General features: G+C 34.9%; 1 protein-coding gene across 5 annotated transcripts in view; it reads left to right on the top strand.

Annotated features, from left to right (window-relative positions):
- LOC141488257 (rho GTPase-activating protein 29-like) overlaps positions 1-13089 on the top strand; it is a 100642-nt gene that overhangs the window by 66003 nt on the left and 21550 nt on the right. For all 5 annotated transcript variants that reach the window (XM_074188206.1, XM_074188207.1, XM_074188205.1 and 2 more), the window contains 7 exons: positions 318-455; positions 7783-7847; positions 8280-8390; positions 8531-8611; positions 8815-9003; positions 9335-9472; positions 12040-12230. In XM_074188206.1, the coding sequence (XP_074044307.1) occupies positions 318-455; positions 7783-7847; positions 8280-8390; positions 8531-8611; positions 8815-9003; positions 9335-9472; positions 12040-12230 (913 nt within the window). The remainder of the gene's footprint in view (positions 1-317; positions 456-7782; positions 7848-8279; positions 8391-8530; positions 8612-8814; positions 9004-9334; positions 9473-12039; positions 12231-13089) is intronic.

Below are 13089 nucleotides of genomic sequence, written 5' to 3'. Positions count from 1 at the left end.
ACATGAATAACTAACTATGTAAAGCCTCCACATTACTGGGGAATTAATGGAAACTAAAACTAAAACTGGGGCTGGTCTGGACAGATGAAGCTTTTGTGATTTGAGGGATGTTTTTTAGAGGGAAGAAAAGACAAAATACAGAGTATAGAAATAGATTTCAAGCTATGATGTTTAAGTTGCCCTAATAAAAGCCTATCGGTTATATTAGCATCAACTTTCATTGGAGATTATCTGAGCTGCTTTTCTTGCTTAGAGAACTGACATAACTGCTTTCCTGGTAGTATTTAAATATGTTCATTAATGTTTTCTTTCTTTAGAACCTCTGTGTCCCAGAGAACTGGATAGCATGCTTCTGAGAAATGAAGATGGAGTTGAATTGGCTTTGTCATATGCTAAAATGTGGTCAAAGTATACCAAGGATATAGTTACATGGGTTGAGAAAAAAATTAGTCTGGGTAAGTGACTGAGACATTTAATTCAAACTATTCATGAATTGTCTTGACAAAATCATTACTACTGTGATTTCCATATTAGTAGTAATTTCACTGAAGAAAGTAAAAATAATTAAGTTTCATATTTTTGACATAAGGAAATCTTTTTTGTTTTTGGGTTTTTTGCAAGGCAATGGGGTTAAGTGGCTTGCCCAAGTCCACAAAGATAGGTAATTATTAAATGTCTGAGGCCGAATTTGAACTCCTGACTCCAGGGCCAGTGCTCTATCCACTGCACCACCTAGCTTCCCAGGAAATGGTTTTAATTTGTAGTTGGGTATCTGCAATAGATGAAGCATTGAGCTTAGAATCAGGAAGACTTAATCTTATGAGCTTAAATCTTGCCTCATAGTCATGTGACCCTGGGCAAGTCACTTAACCCTGTTTACTCATCTGTTAAATGAGCTGGAGAAGGAAATTGCAAACTACTTCAGTATCTTTGCCAGGAAAACCTCAGTGGAGTTATGAAGAGTTGGGCACAACTGAACAACAACATATACTTTTTTTTTCTTTTCATAAATGCTATGTATTGTCTTGAAGTTAGTGATTTTCTCTTCATTTGGAGGTATTCAGAGAGTCTGCATACTGCTTTTTTTTTTGCTTTGAAAAACTTTTTTCAAAAAGATTTTATTTTTTTTGAATTTTACAATTTTCCCCCTAATCTTGCTTCCTACCACTTTACATTGTTTCCATGGTATATATTGATCTAAGTTGAATGTGATGAGAGTGAAATCATATCCTTAAAGGTAGAAAAATAAAGTATAAGAGATAGCAAAATTACATAATAAGATAACAGTCCCCCCCCCCCCCCAAAATTGAAGTTAATAGTCTTTGGTCTTTGTTCAAACTCCACAATTCTTTCTCTGGATACAGAAGGTATTCTCCATCACAGATACTCCAAAATTGTGCCTGATTGTTGCACTGACGGAATGAGCAAGTCTATTAAGGTTGGTCATCAACCCCATATTGCTGTTTGGTTGTACAGTGTTCTTCTGGTTCTGCTTATCTTGCTCAGCATCAGTTTGTACAAATCCTTCCAGGCTTCCCTGAATTCCCATCCTTCCTGGATTCTAATAGAACAATAGTGTTCCATCACACACATATACCACAGTTTGTTAAGCCATTACCCAAGTGAAAGACATTCACTTAATTTCCAATTCTTTGCCACCACAAACAGGGCTACTATGAATATTTTTGTATAAGTGATATTTTTACCCTTTTTCACCATCTCTTCAGACCCAGTAGTGATACTGCTGGATCAAAGGGTAGTGATTTAGAGCAATTTTTCATATGACTATTGATTGCTTTGATTTCCTCATCTGTCAATTGCCTTTGGCATATCCTTTGATCATTTGTCAATTGGGGAATGGCTTGTTTTTGTTTTTTTTTAAATTTAACTCAGTTCTCTGTTTATTTTAGAAATGAGTCCTTTGTCAGAAATAGTAGTTGTAAAAATTGTTTCCCAATTTACTACATCTTTTTTGATCTTGGTTACAGTGGTTTTGTCTGTGCAAAAGCTTTTTAATTTAATGTAATCAAAATGGACAAGTTTGTTTTTAGTGATGTTCTCCATCTCTTCCTTGATCATAACCTGCTTCCCTTTCAGTAGATCTGACAGGTAAACTATTCCTTGATCTCTTAGTTTGCTTATAATACTGTTTTTCACATCTAAATCCTGTATCCATTTTGATCTTATCTTGGTATAGGGTGCGAGGTATTGGTCTTAACAGTTTTTATTGAAGAAAGTGTTTTTATCCCAATAGCTGACTCTTTGGGTTTATCAAACAGCAGATTACTATACTTGTTTCCTGCTATTGTACCTAGTCTGTTCCACTGATCCACCACCCTTTTTCTTAGCCAATATGAGACAGTTTTGATGACTGATGCTTTATAATAAAATTTTATATCAGATAGGGTTAAGCCACCTTCTTTTGCACTTTTTTCCATTAAATCTGTGGAAATTCTCGACTTTTTATTTCTCCATATGAATTTACTTACAATTTTTTCTAATTCATTAAAATAATTTTTTGGAATTTTGATTGGTAGGGCACTAAACAGGTAGTTTAATTTAGGTAGAATTGTCATTTTTATTATATTAGCTTGACCTATCCATGAGCAGTTGATGTTTGTCCAGTTATTTAAATCTGATTTTATTTGTGTGAGAAATGTTTTGTAATTGCAAAAAGATTCTGAGTCTGCCTTGCCAGATAGATTCTCAAGTAGTTTATATTGTCTGACGTTACTTTGAATGGGATTTCTCTTTCTGGCTCTTTCTGCTTTATCTTACTAGCCATATATGGAAATGTTGAGGATTTATAAGGGTTTATCTTGTGACTTTGCTAAAGTTGCTAATTATTTCTGATAGTTTTTTAGATAATTTAGATGATTCTCTAGGTATAGCATCATGTCATTTGAGTGAGAGTGAGAATTTTGTCATTTCCTTCCCAATTCTTATTCTTTAATTTCTTCTCTTATTGCTGAAGTTTTCTAATACAATATTCAATAGTAGTGGTGATAATGGGCATTCTCTGTTCTTATTGGGAATGCCTCTAACCTATCCCCATTGCATATAATTCTTCTTGATGCTTTCAGATAGATACTGCTTATTATTCTTTTTTTTTTAGATTTTTTTTCAGGGCAATGGGGGTTAAGTGGCTTGCCCAAGGCCACACAGCTAGGTAATTATTAAGTGTCTGAGGTCGGATTTGAACCCAGGTACTCCTGACTCCAAGGCCGGTGCTCTATTCACTGCGCCACCTAACCGCCCCTTCCTTATCTCTTTTAGCGCTATCTATTTTTGCAGCTGCTTTGTCTAAGATAAGGATTGCAATCCCTGTTTTTTTTCACTTCAGGTGAAGCAAAATATATTTTGCTCCCACCTTTTACCTTTACTCTATATGTATTTCTCTGCTTCAAATGAGTTTCTTATAAAGCAGCATATGATAGGATTCTGTTTTTTAATTCACTCTACTAATCATTTACATTTTAAGGGAGAGTTCACCCCATTCACATTCAAAGTTATAATTACTGCCTCTTTATTGCCCCTATGCTATCTTCCCTCTATATTTTCCCCCTTTTTTCACTTTATTCATATTCCCCAGTATTTTGTTTCTGAATACCCCACCTTCAGTGTGTTTGCTCTCCTATATCCAACCTACCCTCCCCTTTCTTGCCCCTTTCTCTTTGCCCCTTCTTCCTTCCCTTGTTTCTGTTAGTACCCCTTTTCCTCCCCCCTCCCCTTTTAATACTTGAAAGGTAAGATAAGTTTCTTAACTTTACTGAGTGTATGTTTGTTAGTTAACTTTAAGCCAAATCTGATGAGAGTAAGTTTCAGGCGGTTCTCACCTCCTCTCTTCTTCCCCTTTATTGCAATAGATCCTTTGTACTTCTTAATGTAATGAGATTTACCCCATTCACTCTCTTCCATCCTCCCCAGCTCCTTACTGTCCTCCCTTTTAAGGTGGTATTGTTTTTAAATCATTCTATCTGAGACACAGAAAAGTCATGAGTGTCTATCACTTCTGGCTAAGTATATTCTCTCCAATAGAGTTAAAATTCTTGAGAGTTATTAGAGTCTTTCTTCCAGGTAGGGATATAGCCAGTTTCATCTTATTGGAGAACAGTTCTTCTTTTCTTTACTTTTTTTTTTAACCTTTTCACGTGTCTCTTGAGTCTCCTATTTGATGTTCAAATTTTCTTTTTAACTTTGGTCTTCAGGAAATGTTGGAAGTCTCCCATTTTGTTAAATGTCCATCTTTTCCCTTGGAAGAGAAGGCTTACTTTTTCCAGGTAGTGGATTTTTGGCAGTATTCTGGGCTCCCTTGCTCTTCAGAATATCTCATTACAGGTTCTTCAATCCCTTAATGTTGATGCATCCAGGTCCTATGTAATCCTTATTGTGGCTCCTTGGTATTTAAATTGTTTCTTTCTGGATGCTTGCAGGATTTTCTCTTTTATTTGATAGTTCTGGATTTTGGCCATGATATTCCTTGGTATTTTTATTTTAGGATCCCTTTCCAGAGGGGATCGATGTATTCTTTCAGTAGCTATTTTGCCCTTTGGTTCTATGATATCAGGACAGTTTTCCATCACTAAATCTTGTAATATTAAGTCCAGGCTTTTTTTTTTTCCTCTTCAATGTTTTCAGGAAGACTAGTAATTCTTTCCTGTATCTATTCTTGAGGTCAGTGGTTTTGCTGATTGAGGTACTTTACATTTCTATTTTTTCAGTCTTTTGACTTTGTTTAACAGAATCTTGTTGGCTCATGAAGTCATTAGTTTTCAGAAATCCATTCTTTTTTTTTTAAGAAAAGAATTTTTTTCCTTTTATCTTTTGCAACTCCTTTTCCAATTGGTCAATTCTATTTTTGAAGGAGTTTTCCATTTGCCCAAGTGTGGTTTTTGAGAGAATTATTTTCTTTTTGAATTTGTCCAGTTGAGGGTCTGAGAGAATTTTTCTCATTTTGTATTTGTCCAATTGTATTTTCCAAGGATTTGTTTACTTGTTACAAGATAATTAATTTTCTTTTGCGTTTCTTTTCCCAATTTTTCCAATTAAATTTTAAACTTCCTGATTTCTTCAAGGAAGTTTTCTGGACTGCAGACCAATTCATATTCTCCCCCAGGAGTTATAGGTCTCTCTGGTTAGGATCTATTTCTTCTATGTATTTCTCTATGGGGGCTCCCCCTTTCTGTTGGCCTTCCTTTATTTTCCTAGGATCTTGTGTTGGGGGGGGGCAGGGCTGGCTCTCAGAGGTTTGCTTTTGAAAATCTTAGAGGCTTTGTTAACTTGGCTTAGTAACTCCAAGTGGGCAGGCCAGTGGGTGGAGCTGGTTGCTTCCTCTGGAATCTTTGAGGCTCTCTCCCTAGACCTGGAGGGAGTGAGGGGGTGTCATGAGGGTCTGAACTGTCCCTGAATAATGGGCTGGGCCCTGAGCAGAGGTAGTTTATCTCCCTTTCAGCTGAGGGAGCTCTGCTGCTCACACCTCAGCCTGAGGGGGTGGAGGGGTTGTTACTGTTTGTTCTGGGAAGAGGGCTCTGCTAAAAGTAAGGAGCTCAGGCCCCTAGCCACACTCTGCAACTCTGTGCTGGAACTCACCCTCCAGTCTGTCTGGGACTCACCAGCTCCACTCCAGCCAGAGACTCCATGGATAAAGTTGGTCCTCGGACCCACCACTCACCAAAGCCTCTGTGGCTAAGGCCAAATCCTCTGGCTTCACCCCTGAGCTGGTTGTCTGCTCTCTGCTCCTAGTTCACCCATGGTCCCTTGAGATAGTCCTTTTGGTAGGTGTTCTTCTCCTAGTTTCACTTTCTGGGTTTTATTGATTGAATTTCTTTAAATAGGTTTCTTTCATGTTATTTTTGAGGGGAAACCAGGAGATCTTAGCTCAGTGCTTTTCTTCTCTCCACCTGCTTTCCCCTTTACCTGGCCTATTTGACTTGAACTTTTCTCCTTGAATTCTTGCTTTCCCGATGTATTATAATGTGAGTTGGCTTCCAGGAGCTTTGATTTCCCTTCTTCTGAGATAGAATGAATTTTCTTTAAATACTAAATCTTGGAAGGTTATATTTATTGTAAACCCTCAATTTCCTTAATAGAATCTGTTTTCTCTCATGGAACATACATTAGTTGTACTCTCTCACTATTGAAAGAAGATTTTCTTCTTTTTCCATCCATTACTTTGCTTCCTCATCCATTTTCCCATAGGTTCTCATCTTCTTGAGGGAGCATTACTTTCATGTCTCTACTGAACTGTAGATTTGCCTAGAGTACTTTCTTCCCCTCCCTATTTTATACAAACAGCCCTCCCTAACCCTCCCCAAATAAAACAACATTATTTACCTGTAGACAGGGAGTTGTGGGATTTTATTAATTTATGATGTTTTCAACCTTCACTTCTGTAAGATCTGTTTTCATCCTTGTTTCCTATGTATATTTAGGAAGAAATAATTGTCTCTTTGTTGTTTATCTGAGGTTTGTGGAAGACAGTTTCTAAAGATCTACTTTTTTTCCTAAGAATGTTTTAAAAGTCTCTTTCAATGGAGGGTACAACTTTTTTGATTGTCAAACTTGGTTAGTTAAGTACCTTTTGTTGCATTTTTAGCTTCTCTGTTCTTCAGGACACTATTCCATTCTTTCCTATGGTTTCTAGTAGATGCAGAATAGTCTTATGTTATATATGTATTCTTTTATATTTGAAGATTTTTCTCCTCACAGAATTCGTTTTATCTGTGAAGCTGTTAAATTTAGTTACTTGTATTTTTGAAGTTTTTTTGTCTTAGTGTGTTATTTTGAGAGATCTAGAATCCTTAAGTTCTCTCTAAGCATCCTTCCTTTGAGATTGATATTTATTTAAATTGGGTATTTTCTTTTAGTGTTACTACTTTTTTCTTTTCTTCTTCCCAGTTGTTCTTCACTCCTTTGTATTTGCAGTTCCATTTAGTTATTATTGATTTTGTTTCTTTATACTTGCCACTGTACAAAGTTTTCCTAGCCTGCCATTTATTTTGCATTTTTCTTAATTCTTTTTTAAAAATATCTATTCAGAAACTTTCTTCTGTGTCTTTGTATTTCTTCAGAATGCATGGGTCCTCTGCTTCATGGAGTGTTTATTCATTTTCTTTTGTCTTTCAGTATGTATTCATAGATGCCTTTACCATTTTAACCGAATTGATCTATATTCCTTTATCCTTACTAATTTTCCTATGCTCAGGGTTTTACAGGGTCTTAATTGAGTTTACCTTCCAACTCTCTCCCCCTTTGCATATGATTTCCTGGAAGCTGGACCTGGATATGCTAAGGCATATCATGGTTCTCTTTGGTCTCTGCTTCAAGTAGATTCAGAGGGTCCTAGTTGGATGCTTTGTGGAGTGCTTCACAGCCACATGTAGGTGTCCCCATCCCAGCCCCTCACTTCTTTGATTGCGGGCTGTCACTCTCCTTTCTAGTTTCCTTTTTGGTTTTCTGTGGCTTTGGTGGGAATGAGCAATATAGCTGAGTTCTGTGGAGAGCCTGTGGCTTGGTTGTGGTGGTCCTTTCTGACCTGGGGCGGGGGGAGAAATGCTGAGTGCATATGTTGAGAGCTAGAGATTAGCCTTCTTTACCATTAGTTCATTGATCCTTGTTTTGGTCCTTGGTGTCCCAGACTGTGGAGATGACTGTGTATAATTCCTGCTTTGGAGATGTTTAGAAGGTCTTTCATCATGTGACTCATATAATTTTTTATTGTGAATTAGAAACATTTATAGTTTTGTTTTAAAGATGAAAATTAATTAGAACTTTCCCTTCCAGAATTGGAATGTGCAAGAAACATTGCAAAGATGGCAGAGACAACTAAAAGCATTATTGGACTCCAGGTAACTATATTGTGAGCTCTGAGGTTTTTTTAATCACCTGTCCTTGATCAAATGAAGTATTTGAGAGTGAAGCATAATATTTCCTTAGGCTTTAACTTTATTGGTCAAAGACAGTTTTATTTTTATGTACATTCATTTTAAAATAGGATACTCTTTTTCTCTGCCAAAACAAATTTTGATCAAAATTTAGTTTTACAGTTAATTTTTCTTAATGATCATTGTCATCATTATTATCCCCAGTTACAGTCATCAGAAAATATGCTCTGAATGAAGCTTTGATAGGACTTCAGTCTGTTTTTGATTAGAAGGATTGACCCAGTTGTTCTCATGGCACTTCTTAGGTGTGGAGTGTCTTTTTCACAGTCACCTTGATGGAGATAGGGACTAACCATATTTCCATTTTGGAACTGACTTTTGTATTTTTTACTTTAGGAGTTTATGCCATTCCAGGCTTTATTCTTAAATGCTTTTGATAATGATATAGAGAGCAGTCAGCTTTCACAACAAACAGCAGCAGCTCTTCAAGCCAACAAATTTATTCAGGTAAACAGTTAAATGCATTTATAATTTCTTTTGCTTTCAAATTCAGAAATACATGTTTTTTTTGTTGTACTTGTACATGTTCATTTGTAAAAAAACAAAAAAAATCAAACAAAAAACCTAACAATTTTTATTTTTGATAGCCCCTCCTTGGAAGAAAAAGTGAATTGGATAAACAGAGGAAAGCAATTAAAGAGCTTTGGCAACGAGAACAGAAGAAAATGGTTTGTATCACAATGGAATATGAAAGTAACCATTCCTCCTTTCTCACCACTTGTTCATGCCTTGCCTGTCATCTGTCAACACCTGCGAAGTATTTAAGCATCTCTTCTTTTGCAATATTTTTTCCACTGCTTTCTCATAACCAAGGTATCTAATGTGCAGAAAGATTATTTAATGCAAAGTTTCAATATTTTTTCCTAAACAGCAAGAGACAGAGGCATCTCTCAAAAAAGCAAAACTCTTATGTATACAACAACAAACTGAATATGAGAAAGCCAAGTCTTCTACAGTACGTGTTGAAGAGGAACGACTTAGCTCAAGTGGAGGACTTGGGAAAGAGACCAATAAACAGTTAGAGAAAAAGCGAAGACTGGAAGAAGAGGCTCTGCAAAAAGTGAGACTTCCTTGTGGTCATTGGAAATTTGAGCAGCAATAGCAAATTAATTTTTGATTTAATTTTACTTTGCCAGAGGCTGGATGACTTAGAGAGGGTGGGGTATGTATGTATGTAAGACAGAATATAGCCAGTTAAAAAAGTTACCTATTGGGCAGTTTACATATGCTACTGTTCAATTTTTAAGATCATGACAATTGAGATCAAGAATGGTCACTGAATTTAACCAAGTATTCTGTAGTTAGAAGTCTGTTGAGGCCACATTAAGGCATTTGGAATGCTATTGCTCATTGTTAACTTTGATATTCTTTAATATTCTGATTTTCTATAGGTTGAAGAAGCAAATGAACATTACAAAGTGGTTATGATAGATATGGAAGAAAGGCAAAATGATTTAGACCATACTAAAAGTGAAATTTTAACTCAGCTTCGTGAACTTGTTTTCCAGTGTGATCTAACTCTTAAAGCTGTAAGTAATTTAAGGAAACAAAACATTTGACTGTGAAGGGGGGGTAAACAGTTGTCATATTTTTGTATAATTAACGGAATTTTTTGAAGACTAACAGGAAAATTTGATCTACAAGTTTTTTGAACCTACATATTATCTGTAGAATTGTGGTGTATACTTATCATCTTTATATAGTTAGTGATGAATGTTGAATTTCTTCCTTTTATACAATTCTTTTCTATGCAAGTCTAAGTTATCACTTATGGCTCAACTATATTGTGAAATTTTTCCATTATACATTATTCTGGTTTGATAAAAATATTAAGTTTTTTTTTGTGTGTTTTTTAGAATTTCATCTATGCTGGATTGGGATATATAATTAATCTGCTACCTAACCAACCCTTTATCAACACTACAAAGCTATTAGTTGCTTTTCTTAAATAGTTGTTAAGCTTTCTGTTTACTAAATGGAGCAGAAGATAATTTGGGAATAGAGAGTAAAGATCTTAATTGTTTTTATTTATCTCAATTGTTTCCAGCTAACCAATCCATGTTTGATGTGATTATTTACCTCAACTTGAGAAATTCATTTTAGGAGAAAGAATTGGAGTCTAGCAGTGTTGAGAGATTTCTTTTTTATCTTATCACAATTTCCTTTTCTTATTTGGTTGCTTTGAAATAATTTGACATTAAAAAAAAGACATAAGCTTTACATCAATTGTTTCGTTGCATAGAAAAGTATGGAGTTGCATAATGTTGTCTTCAAGAAGCTTATAATATGTTTATTAATCCAGAGTCAACAAACATGAAATGATTAACAAATAATCACAGCATGAAATAAATACTTAGTAATGTGGTACAGATTATTATAGAAGGTTAGAGATGAGAAATATCTCTTGTGACCAAGAGAAAGTAATTTTGGAAGGTGAACATAGAGTTGCTGATACTCTTACCTGGACCTTAGAGGATGAGTAGGATTTGGACAAGGAGAGAAAAACATATGAGGCAAAGTAGTATGACAAGAATATTTAGGATGGTAGGAGCAATATCTGTTTTGTATTGACTGTATTGATTTTCTTTGAAGGGAGTTGTGAAGGCCCTTCTTGGCATTACTGTTGTTTTGGCTTTTCTGCTCACCTGAGGCATAAAAGACCCTTCTAGGCAGAATTGGTATCTTAACTTTTAATGGAATTCTCATTGTTCCCTGTTCATTGACCACCCTTCTGACCTATTATGGCCAAATATCCAGAATACTGAGGTGGGATAGAGTAGAGTTTAATCTGTATTTGTATGTATCTTTTCTAATTTCAAGTTGTTTTCATTGCATTCCAAGTACTGTCCCTCTGTTTCTGTCTGTGTCTTCTCTCTGTCTCTCAGTCTCTGTCTTGCTTCTCCCAGTTCCACTTTTATTCTTTGACCTACTGACATTTGACTTCCTACCTTTTTCAACAAATAAATCACTTCATCTTTTAGCTCTTAAGTATTTTTTTGGTGCTTTTATTTTATGCATAAACCTCTATGTGGTCAGGTGGAGAATGTTATTTTTTTTAATTCTGAATTTAATAAACACCAAAAAATAACATTTTCATATACAAAGTAGAATAGAAATAGGGAATTTATGTGAAATTGGGAATTTTACACACTATTGATACCTGTCACTATCTTTTGTATGATATTAATTTTTAGTTTACTTTAGAGAGTACTGGAATCTAATGTTGGTCTTAAAAAGATAAGCCTTTTGTAAGGGAGTTTTGCCATTTCTCAAGGACAGTTCAATAAATGAATGCATAAATGAACAGATAAAACAAATGAGTGAAAGACCTTCTAGAGTGGATATATTGTTTTACAAGTGTGTGTGTGTATTCATGTTCTGAACACTTGAGTTATTTTTAGAATTTATTTTCTTACTGAGTAAAAAACAGTCTTTTAAAAAACATGTTACACATGAGTAGAAATTTTATCTGTGAATTTGTCTTTGTCGGTCAAAACTGCATAGTAAAAAGTAGTTATTATGCCTTTTTCTTTGCTAAAAATTCTTCCTCTACTTTTAAAATTCTGAAATGCAAATCAGAAAACACAGTAAAAGTTGTTAGCTTTTGAAAATTAGACAAGAAAAATCTAAATGGAAGGAATGTTTAAACTAGCCTAACTTGCAAGTAGTTTGTGAAATTTTCAGCCTTACAAAATTGTTAAAGCAATGAATTTATTTGATTAACTCAGAATTAAGACAGTTAGACAGGAGGTATCTAGCTAGGTGATTAGAGTGCTGGTGATATATGTGTGTGTGTGTGTGTGTGTGTGTGTGTGTGTGTGTGTGTGTGTAATATATGCTCCATGATAAACTGAATCCTATGGGAAGAATATTAGGTATCTAGTTTCTTTTGAAGTAGGAAAAAGTATGAAATCATCTAGTCTATATCAGAAAATTCTATATGAATAAATTCTAGCATATTTTAGTGAATCCTCATAGGTAAGAATTTAGATGTTGTAAATAATACTGTGTGATGTTCCATTTAACTTAGAACATTTAAAGATCTGTTTGTTTAAGACTTTTGAGTATTCTTTTCCTTTATTTTTTTGGCAAATAGGCAGTTGTAAACCTCTTCCAGATGCAACACGAGCAAGTGGTGTCTCTTCCTGTTAACTACCAGTCTCTTTGTGAATATGCCAAGTTATGTGACCCTGGGCGAAAATTTGCAGAATTTGTGAAGGCAAAAATTTCATCTAAGAATGGTGTTCATCATAAATCTATTTCTCTAGACAATTTAAAAATTGATGGGTAAGAATTAATGTGGTGTTGAAATTAAGTAAAGGGAGCTCATTTATTGACAGATGTAAGTCCAGTTTGAGTAAATTAATCCCCTTTGACAGGAGCTTCAAAATTGATCATTTTTGTCTCTCCTTATTTGAAATAATACATAGGCTGAAAGGCATCAATTGTGTGTTGAAGGGGATTTATTTTTCCATGTTATGGTCAAAAATAAAAACTGCCATTAATTTTGAGCTGATTCTCAAAAGTTCAAAAACATTTCATAAGAAGGGGAAACCAAGAACCTTAGATATCAATTTTGAATTTCTAAAAAATTGATAGAAAAATTTGTAAATAGCTTAGCTAACTAAATTTGTTAAGTATTTAAATTAATCCTTATAAGTTTAAACACTCATAATTTTAAAATGTTAATTGGTACTTTATTGATTCAGTAAATATTCCATGAGCACTTTCTGCTTCACTCAGGGCATTCTGCTTCCTTAGTACTTTGTGATGTTCACAGGTGACATAAAATTTGCTTCCTGTCTTAATGAGAAATAAAACAGTTAAGAGATAGGACTCATTTTTATATAAAATGTGCATTTGAGAATTGCAAAGCAACCTGCAGGTTAGGTCTAAGAAAAAAGGAATTGGGGGAGTTTTCATCAAGACACTAGTAATGGTGAACTCTTTTTTTTTTTTAAGTTTTTGCAAGGCAATGGGGTTAAGTGGCTTGCCCAAGGTTACACAGCTAGGTAATTATTAAGTATATGGGGCCGGATTTGAACTCAGGTCCTCCTGCCTCCAGGGTTGGTGCTCTATCACCTACACCACCTAGTTGCACCTAATGGTGAACTCATAAGAAAAATGGTGGAGTACTGTTAATAAT

Source organism: Macrotis lagotis, chromosome 5 (assembly GCF_037893015.1).
Source record: "Macrotis lagotis isolate mMagLag1 chromosome 5, bilby.v1.9.chrom.fasta, whole genome shotgun sequence".
NCBI lineage: Eukaryota > Metazoa > Chordata > Mammalia > Peramelemorphia > Peramelidae > Macrotis > Macrotis lagotis.
This window is presented reverse-complemented; position numbering and strand designations above follow the sequence as displayed.